This window comes from Pezoporus occidentalis, unplaced genomic scaffold (assembly GCF_034315485.1).
Source record: "Pezoporus occidentalis ecotype Australia unplaced genomic scaffold, CSIRO_AGI_Poc_V1 ctg6, whole genome shotgun sequence".
In the NCBI taxonomy this organism is placed as follows: domain Eukaryota; kingdom Metazoa; phylum Chordata; class Aves; order Psittaciformes; family Psittacidae; genus Pezoporus; species Pezoporus occidentalis.
Window position 1 is genome coordinate 7,385,946 of NW_026915943.1, and position 21,912 is coordinate 7,407,857.

The following is a 21,912-nucleotide window of genomic DNA, read 5'->3' on the forward strand; positions in this document are numbered from 1 at the left end:
ATGCTCGAGTGCATGCTAATGGCACCATGGGTGAAAGAAGCCTTGGAGACTCCAAACTCACAGCCTGTTTTCTCCTGGGGACACAGCAATCTGCAAACAAATTAGCAAGAAATTCCTAACCCCCCATTCCCTACACAAAACGCAGCTCAAGTTGTTCATCAATACCAGTATCACTTGCCTGCCACAGAAGAGCCCTGGGGCTCTTCCTACGATCAGAGCCCTGCGCAGCTGAACAAGATCCTTGTACACTGCTCTGCTGATCCTACAGGTAAAACTGTTCTTTTGAATTAAGGTATCTTTCTCCCTGTAATGTGTGGACTGTGCACAAAACAGAAAGCTACATCTAACGTTTCTTCCTTTCTGTTCTCCTTGCCCCCTTCCCTTCACCCTCCTGCTCAGACCACCCAGTATTCAGCATCCTTGCTGCCTTCTAAGCTGTTCAGAAACCAAACTTTTCTTAAAGAGTCTTTTCTTCTTCAGTTCACCAGTAAGTTTGACCTATGTTAGGGCTGACACATGAAGCAAAACTTCATGCCACCTCATTGAAACAAAACAGTGCCGACAGAGAGGCTGGCATGTAATGATTGTCCTTCACACAGACTTTGCTCTTTCTGGATGGAAAGCAGCATAGCATTTCACTTGGACACAGCTGAAACATGTAACCAGTGACTTTTACACTCCTTAGATCAGCTGTCATCCTTCACAACAGCAGCTCTTCCCCTTCTCACTCAGAAACACTGACACAACCACTGAACTGCCTACTGTATCGCCCTAACTCATGGATTTTGGTACTTTCTAGTCTTTCTTGCAGCTTATACTAAAAAAATATGGAAAGCCTGAGTTCGTTTCATAACTCTACCAGATTTTATCTTACACCAGCTTGAACGAAGTGCCAGTTTCCTAGATTTCAACAAAGTGAGTGGGATCTCTGCAACACACTTCAAAGTGATGGAGTGATCATCTGAAACCCTAGAACTGCTTCCCTTGAAAACTGCAGTGGCAGGAGATACCCTTGTATACTATAAAGATCACAGGGTTTCATCTTCACAGTGCCCAAATGCCCAGAACATCATGTCTATGACTCCTTCACAAGATAATGTTACAGCTACATGATTTGCCTCATCCATACGGAAAACATATCTGGGGATGAAGCATAACAAAATGTGTGGCCCAGTTCTGCAACCAGTTCTGCTTTGTGCTTGCTCTGGTAACAACAGCACCATGTGATGGATAAATCGTCACTGACCACTTCCATTGCTCAATTTTCCCTAACAACATAAAAAGTATGGCAGAAATAAGAAGTATGGCTACAAATAGCTTTCAAATCTTTTGAGAGGGGATGCAAATACCTTTGCTTTGGAGAAAATACTAGAAATAAATGCCTGCTTCAGCTATCCATGTAAAAAGGATAATTTAAGCTATTTTAAGACCTTCAGTATTTGTTTAGAAGAAGGAAATCAATACAATAAAGAAATTCAATGTGTTGGTGATTCGTCTAAAAGAGGAAGTAGTTATACCTTAAACATTGCAGTATTAGAGATCACCAACAACAATCTAGCAAAAAACCTATTTAAGCCTTAAAGACATGGTATACAGAGAAGGGAAATACAAAGCTGTAATTTCTTTACGTAACATCACAAGGCACCACACAGAGGAAAGCCAGATCTCATTCCTCAGAAGTGATCAGGCTTTTGTTAGACACTTTTGAGTACTGTTTGGAACCAGACAGAATACAGAGAACACACTGCCAACTGTATAGGTTGTAGAATCAGGTCACTGTACTGGTCAAGTGGATTTGGGGTAGGAAGACTGACCCTGCTCCCATGTGGTTTTTTAGAGTCTGCAGCTATTTTGCCTTACACAAGCTCTCAGAGGAATGAGGGAAGTTTGTTGCAGAGTTTGGTTCTAAATGAGTTCCAACCATACACAAACTTAATTTAAATCTTGTACTACAAAGATACCTTGACAGCAACAGATAATTAAGTCATAAAGCAAAGTGTTACATGAATGCTATAAACCTCTAAAGCAAATTATTTTAGTGTCTTTTCTTTCTGGCTGGTGCCTGTAACACAGCTTCTCTCATTGCTTTGGGCAAAGAAAATTGTCACTATGTTCATGATAGCAAAGAAAAGCATTGCTAGTTACTCAACACATGTAATGCCTCACTTTAGGTGCAGATGCTCAGACCAGTAATTTTCTGACTAATCTGTAGGCCAAAAAAATTCTTCTATTAAAAAGCAACCACCAGGAACTCTGAATATCACCCAATTTATCTTCACCATCCAACAATTCAGTACATATCTTCCATTCAAACAGCTTTTGTGTTAGGGCTTATCTACTTTAGTCTCCAATTCAGCTCATGAACAGCCTCAGCTAGCTGATTAGGCAACACGCAGAAAGGATTTGGCAGCTAATACCATGGGCCGTTGCTATTCTGCAGCTGCTAACAATGTTTTCCAGCTGCTAGCTGTCTGGATGTTCAAAAGTACTTGTGATTCTTACAAACCACTTGATGTGGGTGTAGAAGAACTTTCGTTGGGGCTAGGCTTGGCCTACAGGGCACAACCTCCCAGCATCAACTTCTGTCCCTATGACTGAGGATCATTAACATCTGGCATAACATACTGTAGGATGAGATGGATTTTCTACTGCTGCCAGTTTTTAAGACTTCAGAGTAAAGTTCTAGACCAGTTGTTGAGACATGTTCCTCCATGAAATGGGGTTGACATACATGCTTACTTGGGGACGGATGCTCAGTTCTGAGTGGTTCAGTTGGCATCCCACAGCCCCGATCTCCTACCCATTTCTCAGAAGAGATACTAGACACCTATTAGATCATTGTGGGCCTCTTGCTGCCCCTATTTATCAACAAGAGCTTAAAATCCAATGCGTTGCATGAAAAAGAAATGTGAAGCTTCTCCCTCACATATACTAAAGAGCACTCAGAACTGAAGACTCCAGTTGCTAAAACTGAAATCTAGGCTCATGTCTTGATAAGAACAAGCTATCCTTGCTCATTTTATGCAAAACTAGAATATCATAACTGTCTCTTTCAGCTTCAAAGCTTGTGCTCTTGCAAGCATACACTTGCTCTGCTACTGCAGCGGAAGCAGCAGTATTAAAGAACATGAAGAGTGACTTGTGGTACTGCTGAGATGCTTAAAGAACAGCTTACTTGCTTCTTCAAACCCTGCTGGGGAAGGGCCAGAACAGCAATGAGTCTTGCTCAATTTCTGCCCTCCTTATAGACCAGGAAATGCAGGTTTTTTTATGTCTTATATGAAATATGAAGGATAACATGGTAGGCAAATCCTCTTTCCCTCCAGTTTCTTTCGTATCTTTAGGGGCACAATATTGTCCACTTTCCCTTTTAATATAGCCAAAATAGTTCTTTTCTCCCTTTGCAGTAAGACTAACAGAACACCAACAGAAGATGCCGCCTCCTTTAACAGGCTCTACAAAAGAAAACAGCCTCCTGGGTCCCTCACTGAAAGCATGGGGCCAAAAATGTGCAGGTAGGTGTATGGGAGTGAATGAAAGATGCTGTTCCCTTTTATCCATAGAGTCGAGGAGGAAGTCACTACTGTCAACAACCACAACTTTTTAGCACTTTTTTTTTAAGAATCTGGTGCTTGAATTTCTGTAACTATGGTAATTGTAAAATTAATTTTTAAACTAATAAAAGCAATATTTATAAAAGACTATGATAAAGCTGGAGGTAAGGGCAGATGGGGTCAACGTAACGCTTGCATAATGAATCAAAGAGCTTCACTAATAATTTCTGCATCAAACTACTATAACTTGTTTGAGCTGCGTAAAAAAACATCCTTCAAGACATCTGGTAGCAGATAATTCCCCAAAGTCTCACAATGCTGCTCAGCAGCAGGCAGGTATATACCAATTAAGTCAACAGGCTTTATCAAGAATCACGCCCATGCTCCCAAAAAGAATGCGGAACAGCTGTAATGTTTCGTCTTTCACCACTCACTTTGAAGAAAGCAATGATTTCATCTCCCAAATATTCTTAAAGTTTTAGGCGCCTTTTATTTTCAGTCAACCCTTTCCCCTTCTCAACTGGGAGCTTTGCAATGCTTTGCATAAAACAGTTCATGACTGCTAATGAGCCACAACTATGCTATGATAAACAGGCCTAAGTTAAACTTGCATTCTAGATTGCTTGGTACTTAAAAGAGAGTATCTATGCACATAAAGCTTCGATTTTGCTTGTTTCTGCACAGATCTCTCAGAGGATATGGGTTTTCCCCCACATTTCTCTACATATGAAAGATTTGTACTTCCTTCAAAGTTTCTTAAATTCCAGGTCTGAGATTTGTTGATGCTAGCGACAAAATCCCCCTTGATTTTAAGTGGTTCACTCTGTGATGTCAAGACTTGAACTGGGGCCTTTGAAAACAGAACAGTCTGTCTTTATTTTGTACTAGAAGTTACTGGGGCACAGATACACTAAACGAATATGGCCCCCCTCTCAAGGAATTGGTGTTCACATTTGAGTTTAATGTGTAGTCCTAAATAGTTCATGATAATGACTTGGTCTTGTTTGATATTATGTGGATGTGTCCACGAGTCTCTGCAGGATCTTAGCCCAAACATGTAGTGCACAATATGAATTATGTCCTCTTTCTTTCCATTTCCATTATGGTTTCACCAAAATCTAGATCAAATACTTGCCTTCTTAGTGACATGATTACTCCTATGACATGATTGCTGTTTTTTATAAACAGCTACCAGCCTTTACCCCATTGCCACTGTTGTTCTTAACATTTGGTAATAGTCCCACATAACAAGAAAATGACAGGAGGTCTTCTTGTCCTGGAGCTCAAACCTGCAACGGTCTGGAAACTCAGAAAGATAACCCCATATTACCACAAGGATGATCAGGGGCTGGAGCACCTCCCGTATGAAGATAGGCTGAAAAAGTTGGGGCTGTTCAGCCTGGAGAAGAGAAGGCTGCGTGGAGACCTCATAGCAGCCTTCCAGTATCTGAAAGGGGCCTACAAGTTTGCTGAAGAGGGACTCTTTACAGCGACTGTAGCGATAGGACAAGAGGTAATAGGTTAAAACTTAAATAGGGGAGATTCAGATTACATAGAAGGAAGAAATTCTTCCCTGTGAGGGTGGTGAGGCACTGGAACAGGCTCCCCAAGGAAGCTGTGAATGCTCTATCCCTGGGCAGTGTTCAAGGCCAGGTTGGACAAAGCCTTGAGCAACGTGGTCTACTGGAAGGTGTCCCTGCCCATGGCAGGTGGCTGGAACTGGATGATCTTAAGGTCCCTTCCAACCCAAACCATTCTATACTCACTGTAAGTCCCATTAAAAAACAAATGTGAGGGCTCAGTGCTGCTGGTGAGATGGTTAGCTTGTAGCCTGTATTTTGAAATTAATCCTGGAGAGCTTCAAAACCAGTAATTTTCATGCTTAATGTACAATGCTACACAAAGCATTTAAAGTGCTTGTGTGGGCACTTCTGAAAGACTCCTTCACTTGGCACTTTCCCATCTGATTTCAGCAATATGGGCAGGCCACGTGTTTTTGCAGTAGCAAACAGGATAGATGTTATTTTAGATGAGAGAGCCAATTGCATGAAACTGAAAGGACTATGGAAGACCTGATTTCTACTTCTGGTGTCGTCCGCAGGAGAGTTCCTCCTGGGTGACACTGGTAACTCACATCAGAGTCCCATGCCATGTTTTCTCCCCTGTAAGAGAACATCATTTGTAAAACACTTCACAGAAAGCCTTTTATAGAAAATTCACTCTGTGAAAGTTCACCTCTTAAGATTAAAGATTGCTTTGCCTTTACAACGAAGACTGAGTGACGAAAACATAGGTCATGATTTTTCCCCTTGTCGGACACCAAAGAAGATGCTGCCTTTGTTTCTAATGCAAACTGAACTGGGTTTCTAGGCCACGATCCTGCTAGCTGCTCTCATGTATGTTTAAATCTGAATTTCAGGGGGAAGGCACTGTCTGAGCACCACCACTTCCAGAAGCCATAACTCACTACTTTCTCTAGTTAGACACAAATTATTTTCCTCCAAAAAAGAAATACGTTCTCAAGACAGTTACAAATAAGATAAAAGTTTTATTCCTGGGGTATTATTTATGAAACATTACCAGTTTCTTGGCTCGGATCTCAAGCTGTAGTAGGTTGGCACAGGTCCCTTACAGATCCATTACCATTAAAATGAGTAGCAATTGGGAACCAGATGGCACAATGGTTTAGGGCACTAACTTTCTGCTGCCTATTTGTCTAGACTACTCCATGATGAGAATTGAGTAACACCATTTGGCCTTGTTTGAACTGCAACTTCCAACAGCTTTTCAAAGATGACCTTCAAAAATTTGTATTTGAAGATACATATATATATAAAAATCAAGATCCTGTATTTTTTCTTCTTTTGTGACATGGAAATGACCATTTTTGTGCATACCTTAATTTACTAAGAATATATGCCAGAGAAAGGTTTGTAAGTTTATGAGTGGGGGAAAGTAAATGTATTTGGAATACTCTGTTATTTCATTATACCTGCCAGGTTCTAAGTTCATCTCTTTTTCTCCCAAGTTCAACACCTTATCACTCCATTTAAAAAATACTAAAGTACTCAATTTACATTGTTTTTCTATTTGACAAGAAAGAAGTGCTGTTTTTTCTTTATATGTCCATTATGGGAACAGTAACAAAAACACTTTTCTAATTCCTGCCCATGCTTAAAAAATAAAAAAGTAAAAATAAAAATAGAAATAAAAAGTAAAAATGAAAATAAAACTTTGGAAAGGTTTTAAAAACAAAACCCCAAATGATTTGAGAAACACTTTTTAAGTAAACTTTACCCTGCAAAAAAGTTTTATTTATTTGTCTAACAGAAGGGTAAGTGTTTAAATCACCTCCAGACTCTTGCACGGATATGTCATTTCAGATGGTACAGGACTTTCTTGTCTAGCAGCAAATGGCACAGTGAGATGACAGAGACTGGAAACTGAAGTTAAAGAAATTAATGTCATACATATGTGAAGTAATCGACAAGTGGAACAAGCTGATCTAAAGGCTTGTGAATATTCCAGTTTTTAACATCTCAATTTAAAGACTGGATGTCTTTCTAAATTCATGCTCCGCTGGAACCAGAAGCTTGCTGCAGGGATTATTGGTAATGCTCTACGGCTTATGTTAAGAAGGGACTCAAATTAGCCGGAACATAACAGCTCCTTCTGTTCTTAAAATCTGTGAATCATCCAAGAACTTTTCCACCAAACCCACAGAAGATAAGAAGGAAGACTGAAAATATTTCTGAAGGGGGGAAAAAAAAGAAGCAAATAATCCCTTTCAGAAACCCACATGTGTATTTGAGGATTTCATTAATATCTCAAAAATAGAAAGTACAGCTGAACTGTCAAGTCACTTGTATACAGAGAAATTTGCTAAAAAGCTGTAACGCCAGCAGCATTTCTGGCACATCCCTCTCAAGTGATGTTTTGTGCAGTGTCAGCCTCCCTCCTGCCTTTTTCACCCACCAACCTAATTTCTCACTTCTCTTATCACTTCCGTTATTTCCTTTTTTCTTTTTTATATTTTTTTTTTTTAATTTTAATTTTAGTTTTTGACATTATCAGGCCCCAAAGACACTTCTCTGGTGTTACAAGGCAATTGTACATCCTTCCCTTGTGCACACAGCACAGGAAGTCAGGAGTGGAGTGGAGTCAGCAGGAAAGGACCAAGACTTGGTGGGATGGAGCAACCTGTGCCCCTGCTGCTAAGACCAACCACCCTGTCACGTGCTGGACCCTCAAGACCTATTAATGACTATGGTAGTGTCTTCTTCAGGAGCAATCCTCTGTAGCCTGTGTCAGCACTTCAGGAGTTATTGCGCTTTATGAGTGAATCCATGTGATAAAATATCATATATACGATGGATATGATAAATATCATATCCATCAGGAATGTCATCAGTGAAGTGGGCAACCAAGGAAAGCACGAGCTTAACACCAGCATGAGAAAAGCTCCTGCAGAAATGCGCTAAGAGTGAAGTGTTTTTTATGAGATATAGGAGCTACGATGATCACTGTCAAAGTAATGAGCTGGGATAAGATTCACTGCAACAAGTTTAGTTTGTTGACGGGTCTGGTCGTGTTGGGGTAACTCACCTTGGTGACTTCAGCACGCTCACGGACAGAGGGAGCAAAGGGACAAGTTGCAAGTCTGTCTGTGATTTGGTTCACATGCAGAGGCTCTTCCCACACGGGTACACTTGGAAGCAGCTATGTGCCCCAACCCATCTGGCTGCCCACAGCTGCAGGTTTATTCTTAGTTTCAGGAATGCGAATCCTCATGGACATGGTGATGGCTTTATGTCAGCTAGCAGACAGATTTTTCTCCTCACAGCATTTCTCTCTGTGGATGGGTGGGTTTCCTAATGAGGTGGATGTGGGAGTCTAGTGATGTCTGGTTTCTGAACCACGCATTTCATCCTCTGACAGTCACTTAAGGTATTGAAAAGACTTGCCTGGATTAGACTGGTGTTGCTAGTTCAGTAACCTGTAACTATGTGCAGTGTAATATGTTTTATGATGAAACTACTATAGGCATTTACAGGAGAACATAATTCTGTATTTCTTCCCCAATAACTATAAGTGTTCCATGACACAGTTATATTGTGATGTGAGTGAAGTGTAAGAAAAAGCAAGCTCCATCTGCAGCCTTGTAAAGAAAAGTTAGAGGATGTATACTGCAGGTTGGGCTGGATGGATGGATGCTGTACCAATGTGCATAGGACTGCATCTCAGTCCACAGGCCATAATGAAAGATGATGCTCATGATGCCGTGCTATTTGTGGACACACAGTACTAAGTTAAAGAATTCAAGGTGATGTGCCATGTGGCTTTACAAACAGTCTTTGTAAAATCAGCTCTCTATAATCTCCTCCATGTGCCAGAGTAGGTATTTGCTCCTTGGCTAAGCCAAGACCAGCAGAATAAACCCAGGCAAACACATAAAAGACCCTGTATTTCTCCCTTCATAAACCAGGAGTAAAAAGCGTGTTTCTTTGACACATTTACCCCAGCAAATCCAGAGCAACATGCATGCATATTCTAGAAAACTTCTTCCAGCCATTCCAGTGCTCAGACATCATCTCTGAGAAATCACTTCCTCAGTATTATCCTTCTGTTCCCTGGGAAAGAGTTCAGGTTGTAATATAATAAATGTACAAGAACAGGCCAGAACATCAAAGTTTCTATTTCTTTCAAAAATTGATGGATTACAGTTTGCTCATTTAGCCTTTAATATTTATTACTATGACTCTGAATATCCTGAGAAATGCAGAACATCTTCCTATCCAATCTCCTTCCTTTGGACATGTCTCTTTAATATGTGCAAACTTCTGTCTTTTCTACTAAGCCTTGCTTAGTCATGCTATTCAGCTAAGTCATTACTAAAACTATTTTTTACCTTCCATATTCTTAGGATTTCCTTAAGCATTGCAAGTTCCACCTTGTGCCCCACGACAATGTCTCATTAAAATGGCCTTACTTCTCAGGTCCTCATGTAGTACATCCAGCCATTGCTCAGATGAAGTCAATGAAGGGACACTGATTTATAAGATCAGTCTCTTCATTAGCTTTGTTTCTGTTAAGTGACCTTTCAATGAAAATGAGCACAGGGAAGGGACAAACACTGACATGGGAATAAGACAAAATATATTATGAAGATGAACAGGTTTTCCGCTTTGCTGAACATAAATATTTCACTTGAAAGACAACCCCTAGGGAACCTAGGACACGTCAATAGTCTTCAACCGGCTTCTAAGTAAACTATAACACATGATAAATTTCTGTAACAAGCAAGCAAATTTGCACCAGTCAGTGATGCTATGAGCAGAAATCTATTGCTTTTAGAAGATATGCAAACTTCTCTTTCAGTTAGGTGCCAAAGTTTGGCTGATTCTGTGTATTAGAGGAATCAGTCAATCACACCAAGTAATATGTCTGAAAACATGTACCATTTTGGGATGCAAGGCCACTGTAACTTCTAATAGTAGAGCTTCACAATATAAGCTGTTTTTGTATGGTCTTCAAAGGCCTGAAGTATCCACTGAGCAGAGGGCAATAGGCACTCGTTCACCCATGGATCTGACAATGTGTAATACTGCTAGTAGGCTGTACTTGCCAAGAATGCTAGTAATAAACTGAATATAAAGAAATGGAAAGTCAGACACCTCAGAAATTATTTATATAGAAATAAGTCTGTTCTTTGAGGAAGGATGATAAACTAGTTTCTCAGACCAGTTTGACAGCATCTATACCATAAATGAAAACATCTAAGCCAAGCAAAGTGTTCTGCTGCCATGGAAATATAACTGTTCCAGTGCTCTGAAGGGTGAGGAGAAAAATAATATTTAACAGAAGTACTAGTGAAACAAGTAGACCAGTCCATCCACCTAGGTGTCCCCCACAGTTTCATATATCATACGTTCATAGTATTCCAGTAAAACAGTGGCAATGGATAATACAAACAATAAATTCAGGGGGATTTATCCAGGAAAATCCTATCTCCCCTTTAAAATTTTGTCAATGAATAATTTCACCATTTTAAGAATCAGGATTTCGCCCTTGACTGCTTTTCCTTTCAAGAATTCACAGTGAGGAGGTGACCGGTTTTCAGCACTCAGCCCCTCTATTTGTTACCTGCTCTCCAGAAAATTCATATGATCAGATTTTAAGAGCTGTATTTAACACTTAGCTCCACTGGCTTCTTATGTATTTCAGGAAATAATCACTAAAATAAATAACTTTGCTTATTTCCATTATCATTGCTGGATTAGCGCCAGACTTTCATTCTTCCTTCTCCTCCCTTTGTCCATCCTGCACTATCCTTCTTTCATTGCTCACTCCGGTCACAGTTAATGTGAGGACCAGCTCTTTGTCATCTTCATCTCCTCCCCCCTTCACTGCCTCTTCTCAGGACTTAGCTGAAAGTGACTGTTTCTTTTAACCAATACAACAAGGAGCGTTCATTGTTTCATTCAGCTACGTCACTTGAGAGAATAAGAGGTTTTGTCCAGGATACTCTATACATGCAAGACCTCCTAAACAGACAACATTTCTCTTTTGGTTTGCCTGTACCTATATACCTAAGAAGGGCAGGAAAAAAAATGTTTTCTAGCGCTTGCAGGCTTCCAGAGGGGAGCCTTTTAAAACTCATGGAAATCCGTCACCCTAAATGATGGAATCCCACAAGACAAGTGCGGGGATTAGCCTGGCAAAACATCTGCCTATGTCAACACAGTGCCAAGTGAAACAAAGCTCCACCAGACACTGATGCAGGCAACTTAACGTCTGCACTCTGCCACCACCTCCCTGCTGACAGCTGGGCACACTTGCAAAGCACGTCTGCTTCTCCCTGACACTGCTGAAAGACTGCAAAGCTCAGTGCAAGTGTGGCTGCTCCCTGACAGCTCTGCCGTAGGACTTCACACCAAAAGCATGTACAGTGCTATAAATGCTTCAGTCTCCCTTGCCACAAATAGATAAAGAATGTATTTCTCCCAAGAAGACAATCTTACTTACTTGGGATAGCGCCTCTGCTGAAAGATGGGCAGAATCTCTGTATCTTGATTGGAATGTAGGAGCAGTAAATCCCGAAATCTTTCTGTCAGGACAAAGAAAAAAAAAGAGGAAAAGAGAAAAAAACAAAACAAAACAACAAACCCAGACTGTGACTCTGCATTCTGAGCACAGGCCACAAGTAAGCAAGCAGCAACATCAGTGAATTCTCTTCTCCAGCAATATTTACCAGAGGACAATGCTATAGGAAATAAAATCTATATATTCACACAAAACTGCTAAGACTAGAAATCATTATTTCCTGAAAACCTTTTTAGTAATATTTTTAAATGTCTTTTTTATCCAATATTGAATTCCAGTAATGCTTACAAATTTCTGACACCTGCATACAGGTCTTCCGGATATCTTATGCAAACAGCCATGGAATCCCTGCCTTGAAGATCTTAGTCTGAACAGAAAGGAGGAGCTACTAAGAATGGACCAGCCACTCAAGGGTCACAATAGTCTAAAGAAACATATATAAAATAATTAATCTCAATTAAACTGCAGTATGAGTCCTTGGGTAACTGATTAATTGGTATTTTCAAGGATGGCTGAGAGACTGGATTGGCTTTGGTTCACTATTATGCATTTAAAGACCTGGAACACAGGACCCTATGCAGTAGGTAAGGTTTTTGTAACTTGACTTTACCAACCACCAAGTGAAGGGGTAGCTGTGGCTGGTGTAGCTGCCTTGCTCTGATGCCTTTCTCTTAGAAGTGGTTAGATGCAATATGCAAGCAGGATCTGCAGGAGCTTCTATCAGTATCAATTTCTCAGTTGCTGGAAGATGGGAACCTCCTCAAAACTTACTTGATTTAGAAATAGAAACGTATTTCCCACCCAGGTCAAATCCCTTCAGCACACCCCATAGCTCTCTATACCACAGGACATGCTTTGTTTCCTTCTTTCCTTCCATCACTTGCAACTTTTATTTAACCAGTCCTTCAGTGGCACAGAAACCCAAGGCACTGCTGATGCCCCTCCCACATTTGCATCCTCTACTCTTCCTGCAGTACCTTGTAACAGTGGCTTAAAGTCTTCAGAAACAGGTTTTATCCATCATTTGCTAAATGACAGCTTGTGGCCTGTGTTGTTTGTAGTAGCTGTACTGTGGGGTTCTCCAACTATCTCTTCCATGCAAGTTCTTCATTCTTGGAACTGAACCTGAGGATAAATGCAGTCCTCCCTCCCCTTATATCCCTATGTAACTCAAACTATCTTCTAACACTGGGTTTACAGATAATGATATCAAGGGATAGAAAATCAGTGGAGAAAAAAATATGAATCTCCCATCTAAAAAACAGAATCATAGCAGCTTTTTTACTTCTTTCAGGATAGTATATGATGGCTTTCTTAACATTCAGTTTTATTTACTGTTATGTCATCATAACTGAACTCCATTAATTTGGATACAATTCATGTAACCTCTAAAATGAAAAAAATAAAGCAACAAAACCCATAATAATACTTTGACGAAAGCATGTGAAATTCAGAAGGAAAACTCTTGTTAAGGGCTCAGTTTTAAAGGTCAATAGTCTCAGATGGTCTAATCTAGTCTTTCATCAGCTGACTGAGATGTATTGCAAACATCTCAGAGAGGTACCAGGATGTGCCAGTGAAGAAACAAGGGCTGGTACTTAGTTTGTTCCTTTATTTCTGCACCTCTTCAAATTAATTTTGAGCAAAATGAACACTTGTACCTCCAAATTTCTTACTGCATCTTCAAAGTGAAACTTAGCTTTCCCTGTACCTAACTAGGACAGCAATTGGATGTGGCCAACAACAAAGATGGAAGTGAAACTCAAGGAGCATCTTTCAGGGAACACCCTGCTCATTGCCTTGCATAGAGCTTGCCATTACAGCTACTTCTTGACCTCCTGTTGGATTCTTAGGAAGATGCAGAGATTTGCTTTTTTCCTCAGTCCCCTGGTACGTGGCAATACGCTGTATGTAGGCATGCCCTGTATCCTTAATGATACGCTGTGATCTTCAAAAGACACTGGACAAGAACTACAAGGCTTCAGGAAGCTTTCACTGGTGCAAAATGACCAACTGTGTATGTTTCAGAACAACAACATCAAATTCCACCCGAGCCTCAGGAATCTCCCAATGCAACTTAAGCTACTGGCACATTTCTAGGAACCCTTTATAAAAAGGATTTGTATGAACAGCCTCTGAGTGTTCCTGGTGGAGGAGTGAGACGTTTTCAATGGCAAACACTGAATGACAGCACTGGAGGGTTTGCACCTCCAGAACATGGTGCAAATCACCATGATGAAGGATTTGTCTTTGGGGTGCTGATTTATTTATCTTTGAGGGCTTATAACCAGGTGCAAGAGCAATGCAAAGCCTGGGGAGACATGCTCCTCTTAGTTCAACAGTGTACAACACCCCATTACACATAAAGTAAGTGAGGCTGGTTTGGCAGACCTTGCAAACAGCCTGTGACTCTCTAGGAGAGACAAAACGCATCTTAGCGAAGGAGCAGATATTCCCACTCCATTGCTCTGCCCAAGATGGATGGCACCCAGGCAAAGGGCCATATTCCATCCCTATCCCCATACTCCATGACTCTTTTTCTTGTACCGCTGCCCTTTCCCATTGATCCAGAGCACCTGGCTGCACTCCAGGACCCAATTCAACAAGCCACAATCTTGAAAATATTTTGCATAGTAACATGACAGGGCTGGCCAGTACTGGAGTGAAAGCAGCCAAGTTACAGCATCTGAAATTGGCCTGAACAGCTTCCCTACTGGATCTTGTTTCAGTTAAAGTCAACTTTGATTTTTTCCCCACGCTATGGCAAATTTCCCAGGCAGATGTATTTTCTTTTCACCATACGACTTTACTCATTTTTCCATGTGTCGTGGTTTAACCCCAGCCAGCAACTAAGCACCACAGGGCTCGCTCACTGCCCCTACTTCACAGCAGGATGGGAAAGAGGATTAGAAGGGTAGAAGTGCAAAAGCTCCTGGGTTGAGATAGAGATAGTTTATTAGGACAGAGAAGGGAGAAAGTAGTAAGAGTGGTAATAATAATAATAGGATTAGATTATATAAAACAAGTGATGCACAATGCAGTTGTTCACCTCTTACAGTCCGATGCAAGCTGTGGCCCTCGGCCAGCTTTTACTGAGCATGATGCCCCATGGTATGGAACATCCCTTGGCTTAGAGTCAGCTGTCCCAGCTGTGTCCCATCTCAACTCCTTGTGCCCCCAGGCTACTCACTGGCAGGGCATGAGAAGCTGACAAGTCCTTGATTTAGTGTAAGCACTGCTCAGCAACAACTAAAAACATCAGTGTGTCATCAACATTATTCCCATACTAAATCCAAAACACCGCACTGTAACAGCTACCAAGAAGAAAATTAACTCTATCACAGCCAAGACCAGGACACCATGGCAGCACTTACACTATATGGTAGTGTTCCAACTCATCTCAAACACAACCTATGACTTCCTGGAGCACGTGTAGCCTCCACAGCCTGTACATCCTGAACAGAAGCCTTTAGGATTGATTTGTCCCATAGGACCATTATGTACATGCTTAACCCTTCAGGTCTATAATATTCTCATATTACCCTTCCATTTGTACAGTACAGAAGTCACACTGGTGCACATGACACTGCTGCCTTTAAGGACTATCCAGCAAGGTGATGAGGGGGGTGACGAGAGCTTTGGCAGCTACGGACAGAACAGAGGTACTTTTGCTGCTCTTACAAAAGTGAATGCCAGAAGCCTGATTCTTGACAAGTGAAGCAAGAAAAAATCACAATGATACCTCTGGGGGAAGGGTGGGGGGGGGGAATTTTTTCAAAAAACTAAGATTTTCTTCTAATCCATGCTTCAACAATAGATGAAAGATCTGAGAACTGATGAAACTCACAATTAGAGCATTTTTACATTATTTTCATTTGCATTCACTAGTTGATGAATAGCACCAAACCAAACAGTTGATAAACAGTACCATTCAGGACCTGGATTATCTTAGACATCTCCCAAAATTGAGTCTTTTCCATCACTTCTTATGGTTTAGTACCTAAAATGTGATGCTTTTGTCTACGTGTCGGTCTGCTTTTTTAACAAAACGTGCATAGCATTTATTTAACCAAGTTTTAAAAGGCTTACTTCTGAAAATCTACCAGTAACTTCTTCCCTTCATTCTATCCATGGAATTTGCATTAGTTTAAGTCTGTACTAGATAATCACTATTCTAATATCATTATTACGCCATCGATTGTTTTGTCACTGCTGAATTGACACTGCGGATATCATCTCACCAACCTTCCCAAAAGCCCACCCACAGGACAAAGTCCTCAGAGACATCAGGAACGGCTACACAGTCATATCTTATGTTCAAACTTATCTTTTCAACATGCTGAGTGTCTCCACTTCCCCCTGGCTTTCATTTTGGGTGTACAGTTCCTTCAAAATCCTTGATTAATGATAAGTCCTCAGTTAAAGTGAGGCAGTCCCACTGGGGTCACGCATGTTTAGGTAAATGTGCAGCAGAGTTACCTGTGACGACTAGGGGCTGGATGTAATAATGCAATCTTATGCCCTGGCCTCCTAAATCAGGAAGGTTGCAGACTATAAGGGATAAAAGTTTGCCATTGAAAGCTTTATAAATTTAATCTGTCCTTTTGCATATACCTCTCTTCCCTGTCTCATATCTAATTCTCCTCCCCTCATTTCTACCTTTTGCTCTGCCCTTCTGCTCCCAGCTCAACATATTCACAACTCAGCCACTGGAATCTCTACATAAACTCCCACTAACATCTTTATAATACCTGTTACGAAAATCCAGCAAGCAATTTGCAAGGACAGAATGAAGCGCTTCAAGGGAGATTTTCTCTTTGAAATAGTTAGATGCATGTCATTGTTCTCAAACAGAATGGGGCTGTGCTCAGTATGGTGAATAAACAGGAATGCCAGAAAAAATGTGAGCCATTCCTGCGTGTACAGTCTGAAGGCCATTCAAACTGGTTACACAATTCAAGTTTCCTTTTTGCCAGGACAAACTATTACAGCAGTAGAGAGACAAAGGAAAATTTTATGATAATATTTTCATACCTGGGGCTCTCAAAACAATTTGTATAGAAGGTCCCTATGAATTAAAACACGTTAATATTTCTGTAGATGGAAACACTATGGCACAGGGAGCACTTGCTTTTTGAAGCTGTGACATCCCTGAAGTTCTTACTGCTTAGCACTTCAAAGATGATACCACGAGTCACAAAATGCATTTCTGTTAGGTTTGACTTTAAAAGTAAGGAAGCGCGGTTCTTCTTTGCTTTCTCCTTCTTGTTACAAAATGTTTTACAGGAAACAACAGCAAACTCACTCCACTGAATTCCAGGGGTCTTAGAAATCAAATTCCTGCTCTTTCCATGTCCAATGGGTCTGTACCTATGAGGCCATAGCAGTATATAACTGCAGTTTGAGATATTATACATTTGGTTATCCCAACCACCTTTTCACACAGCAGGCTCAGATCACTCTGAGCCCCTAATAAAACCAAGTTGAATTGCATGCAATCAACTCAATTAAGGACACTGTAAAACTGATGGTAATTGCTTTTTATGGGATAAGGATTTATTATATTATTTTTATGGATTTTTTTTTAATCAAAATTCTTAAGAATAAACAGAAATGTGGTTAGAAAGCAACCAGAGAAAAGGGGAACAGAACAGCCTGAACAAAGTGCAGAACACTATGGTCCAGAAACAAACTGTCTATCCACAGTGACACTCTCATGAATTTGGGTATTTTGCAGTCAAGTTTCTGTGACTATCTGTAGCACTTCTACATTAACTGAGACACAAATCTCAGCTCCATCTTCTACCACATGGACACTTGCAAGCCTCTCTAAATTCAGAAATGTTGTCATAAGTAGTTCCTCGGTGCCTTGTAAAAGGAAAAGGCATTTAAGAGGAAGTCTTGGCCAGTTAAGGGCTATAAAACTGATGAGCAACAAGATGGCATAAAACTGAAATGTCCAGTATTTTAGTTTGACTTGTGGCTTATAAATGACCAAAGTTTCTGAATTTAAGGAAGTGTCAGTTCTCTCCCCCATCTAATTAAAAGGGGAGGAAAGAAAACAATGATGTTGTAATGTTGATGAGTTAAAGCTTCCAAAATGATTACGTATTTTGCTGATACGTGGAGACAGGCTTTTTGAGAGGCTTAAACTTCCATGATTCCCAGTCCATTAAGCCTTATGGAGTTTAATCCTCCTGTTTTATCACTACCATTTCCTTCCACCTTGCTCAGTCACTAATGAGAGTCACCATTCACAGAGCTACTGAAAACAAATAATAATTGCAAGCTAGTAAAAAACAGCTGCAAATTATATTTAAAACTTGGTATCTATATTTATTTAAGGGAAATAGAAAAGATTTAACAGAAAGGGAACTGGTATTTTCATTCTCTAACCTGGGTGAATAAACAGCAATCACCCTTCTGTTCAACATTTTCTTTTGCAGGATTCTAGTTTATTTAAGCACAGAAGAAAATATGAAATCAAGTAATCATTACACAGGTCAGCAGTGAATCGTCCAGTCACTCTAAACCTGCAGAACAGTCCTCTTTTCTTTGAAGAAAGTCTCTGTACACTCTGCTTTCTATCTTAACCTGCATTTACTTCCAAAAAGTGGTCAGCTCCTTCTCTTTCTCTAGCTGTGTGCTTACCAGATGGTTATCCTTCTCCCTCCCTGATTCTGGCATGAGCACATCCTTTCCCTGCTGGAACTCAAGGTGCTTTCTTATCTCGAAAATGTCCCACCTACTATGTCAAAATTAGCTCAGACAGATTTATTTCTAACTAGACCTGCCTCATATACACTATAATCACACATACTGCATGATTTATTTGTGGGTACCCATACACCAGCCAATGCAGAATCAAAGTAAAAGGCAATTCTTGTCCAAGGAACCTTAAAAGGTTGGAAAATTAATGATGGGAAAGAAAAGGCATCACTTTCTTTGCTTCAAAACAGGGAAAAGAGGTGCTGAGGACCACAGGAAGACAGCAGTTTATAAGTCTAACTTTGACAAGACAGCAGCGAGTGACCCAGGCTGCCCGTTGCCTACGCTGCCAGACTCGGGTTCCTTGGACAGCCAATGAAGGGAAGCAGACACTACACCAAAATGAGGCAGCCTTGATGCTCAATACTAAGCTAGAAATCTTTCTGTAGGTTTCACAGCAACTCCCTGGCAGAGCTGGAGATCAGCTTGACCACTGAAGTTCAAAACCAATGTCTTAATCAAGAATCTGTTTCTTCTCAGACGTTCTTACTGTAGTTAACGCTATTTCTGTCATGACAGCAGAGTTCATTCCACAGCTCAACACTTAACGAAGTGCAACTTTAAAAATTATCTTTATAAATACACACTCTGAAGCCAACGTTATTTATGCAGATTTTTTCAGCACTGAGTTCTACAATTGCTCCCTTTAGTCATCAAAGGCTGTACTTTGTTTTTTGAGCTCCCCATGAGCCAATGCAGGAAGGCTCAGCTACCATTCTTTTCACTAGTGGTGCACTTCCCTCTTTCAGAACATGCCAGAGGAGATGATGAGGGATCAGTATATCCCTTCCTGGCTTTAAGGTAAAGTTGTTACACTTGATCTAAAAAGTCCTTACATTCACTGAAAAAAAGAAGACTCAAATTATGTCATGGCAGATTCAACTGGGTCTCTCTCTGTAACTTGTGATACAGAAACTAGAGAAAGCCCAGCCTTTCAAAAACTCCATGGCATTTTAACACTGAAATGGAGCTACCATCCAGCTGTGAAATTTCTGCTATACTATCCACACTGCAAAGCTCCAGAGGTATATGCTGCTAAAAAGCTGGGCAAAAGCATCATTTGTCAGGCTGTACTGATTCACATCAAGACCCCCCTACCCTAAGATATTGCTTTACGCGCAAAAACCTTTGGAAGAATCAGCACAAGGCAAGACCCTCCTGCTGTTGTTTTTCCATCCTTCAACCATTTCTATCTCCTGATCCTAAGGTGGTCTGCTTATTAAGAAATACCTTGACTTCTCTTTCAAGTACTTGCCCAGTCCCCTATGTAAACATCCTTATCTATCCCACATTGTCTGACAAGGAGCTCCATGTTTCTCTCACCTACTACATGAACATTCATCACCTTATGTTTGTCTGAAATAATGTCTTCCTTACTGTATTTGATGGCTTAAAGTTCTGATACTGCCAGAAATGGCGAACAGTCAAGCCTTACCCACCCCCTCTTACAGTGCTATGCATGATTTTGTAGGCCACTGCTATATTCCCCTAAATTACTTCTTTTCCAGGCTAAAGAGTCCCTGCATACTCAGCTGTCCTGTGCCTGGAAGCCTTCCATACTTGTGATCACCTTTGTCATTCCTTCCTCAACCTTGTCCAGTATTCTGTCTGAGAGATGAGGACCAGACCTGCATGCAAGACTCAAGTGCTGGGAGCACCATGGAATTACCCAGCTGCATAGGGATCTCCTCTGCTTTATTCTCTACTCTTCTCCTAATAAATTTCATTTTTATTGCTGCTGAGCACTGAGCTGATGTCTTCATGGAAATAATTATCACCACTGCAAAGTGTTATTCTTGGGCTGTCATGGTCACTTCATCTCCAGACATGTGTATTAGTTTGTCACCAAATATATCAACCACCACTACATACCCACATGCATACATGCACGGGTATTTTTAGCCAGGCCTATAAATAGATTTGAAAGCATACTATATTTTATACACTTGAACAAGCTACAAGAACTTTGTATTACACATACTTAAATAACAGTCACAAAAAAATGGAATTAATCCCATCCAAGGCTAAAATTTTGTATCGTAATAAAACCACTGTAAGTCACTGGGAACTCAGTCTTGGGCGTTTGTCTATTCATATTTTTGTCTCAGTTTACACTGTAAGCATGGGATCATTTCACCCTCTTACTAACATAGATGTATTCATTATTGCATTCAAATATGCAAGTAAATTACTCCCCCAAAAAAGTCACAGAATCACAGAAGAGTTGAGGGTAGAAGGGATCTCTCGGTCCTATGCTCCAGCTCTGAGCTGGATACCTACACTGAAGGTGCTAATCGCCCAGCAAGAGCAGTTTGCTCAGGGCTGTGTCCAGCAGCGTTTTCAGTATCTCTGAGGATGGAGATGACAAAACCTCTCTGAGCAACCTGTTCCTGTGCGTGACCACCCTCATGGCAGAAAAGATTTTTCCTTACATTTAAAATTCATTTCCTATATTTCAATTTGTGCCCCATTGCTTCTTGTTCTGTTACTGGACACCACTGAGAAGAGCCTGGCTCCATCTGCTTTACTCCCTCCCAGGTTAAAAGTAGATAGGACAAAATGTTTTGGAGGGAACAATTACAATCCATGAGACTTGTATTCAAAACCTAATGAATCTTTCTTTGTGCAACATCCGGGATGATTTAAGGCTGATAAGATTATGTTTTATCTTCAGCCACTGTTACTGAGTTGAATGATGCACACCCAAAACATACACCAAGGCAGTGTTGCACAAGCACTCCTACTTCAGTACAACAGAACAGGAGTGAAGCACCATCAGATTTAGCCCTAGCAAGGGATACCTCTATAGACACAGCATTGCTAAGCACACCCCAGTTGTTTGTGGCAACTCCTTTCCTAAAAGTCACCCTAAAATTCACTGATATAATCAACATGTCTGTTTATAGGAAAAAAATACTAATACCAATATTTTGTGCTGCTTTTCCATTGATTGCCACCTTTGGGTAAAACTGCAAACCCATGTCTGTTTGAGAGGAGGGACACAGCAGGTTGGGAGGCAGTTGTACCCACTGCTGATAGACATGCAGTCAAGACACTGCCCTACCATAGTCTTCATCCATGCTGGCCAGGTTAGATGCTCACTTCTCCTAGTTGGGGCAGGGAAGGGAAGGGAAAATGCTAAAGAAAAAAGAGTTTGCAGAAGAAATGAGAGTCTCCTTGCTAATGCACCTTTACTCCTGCTTTGTTATAGAAGGTAGTGTTGAGTCTGCCCAGCCCTCTTCCCCCCAACTGCAGCTTGAATGGTGCTGTTAACCACCAAGGCTTAACTGATGTTAGTAAGGTCACTAAGTCTAACTTTTACTTCCTGCCAGCTAAGCTGTGTGGATACCTACGCTGAAGACACTAAGTTGTTCTCAGGGTCTGCGCTGAGGGACGGAGGGAAAGCTGAAATACCCTAAACACTTAAGAGACAGTGCTCAGACAAAACAGCTGTCCAGCCAGCCACTTAGCTAAGCTAAAATGCTAG

The 21,912-nt window shown here is 40.8% G+C and overlaps 1 protein-coding gene across 2 annotated transcripts in view; it reads right to left on the reverse strand.

Annotated features, from left to right (window-relative positions):
- Positions 1–21,912, reverse strand: part of NOX4 (NADPH oxidase 4) — a 109,164-nt gene that overhangs the window by 25,814 nt on the left and 61,438 nt on the right. For both annotated transcript variants that reach the window (XM_062639279.1, XM_062639281.1), the window contains one exon: positions 11,580–11,661. In XM_062639279.1, the coding sequence (XP_062495263.1) occupies positions 11,580–11,661 (82 nt within the window). The remainder of the gene's footprint in view (positions 1–11,579; positions 11,662–21,912) is intronic.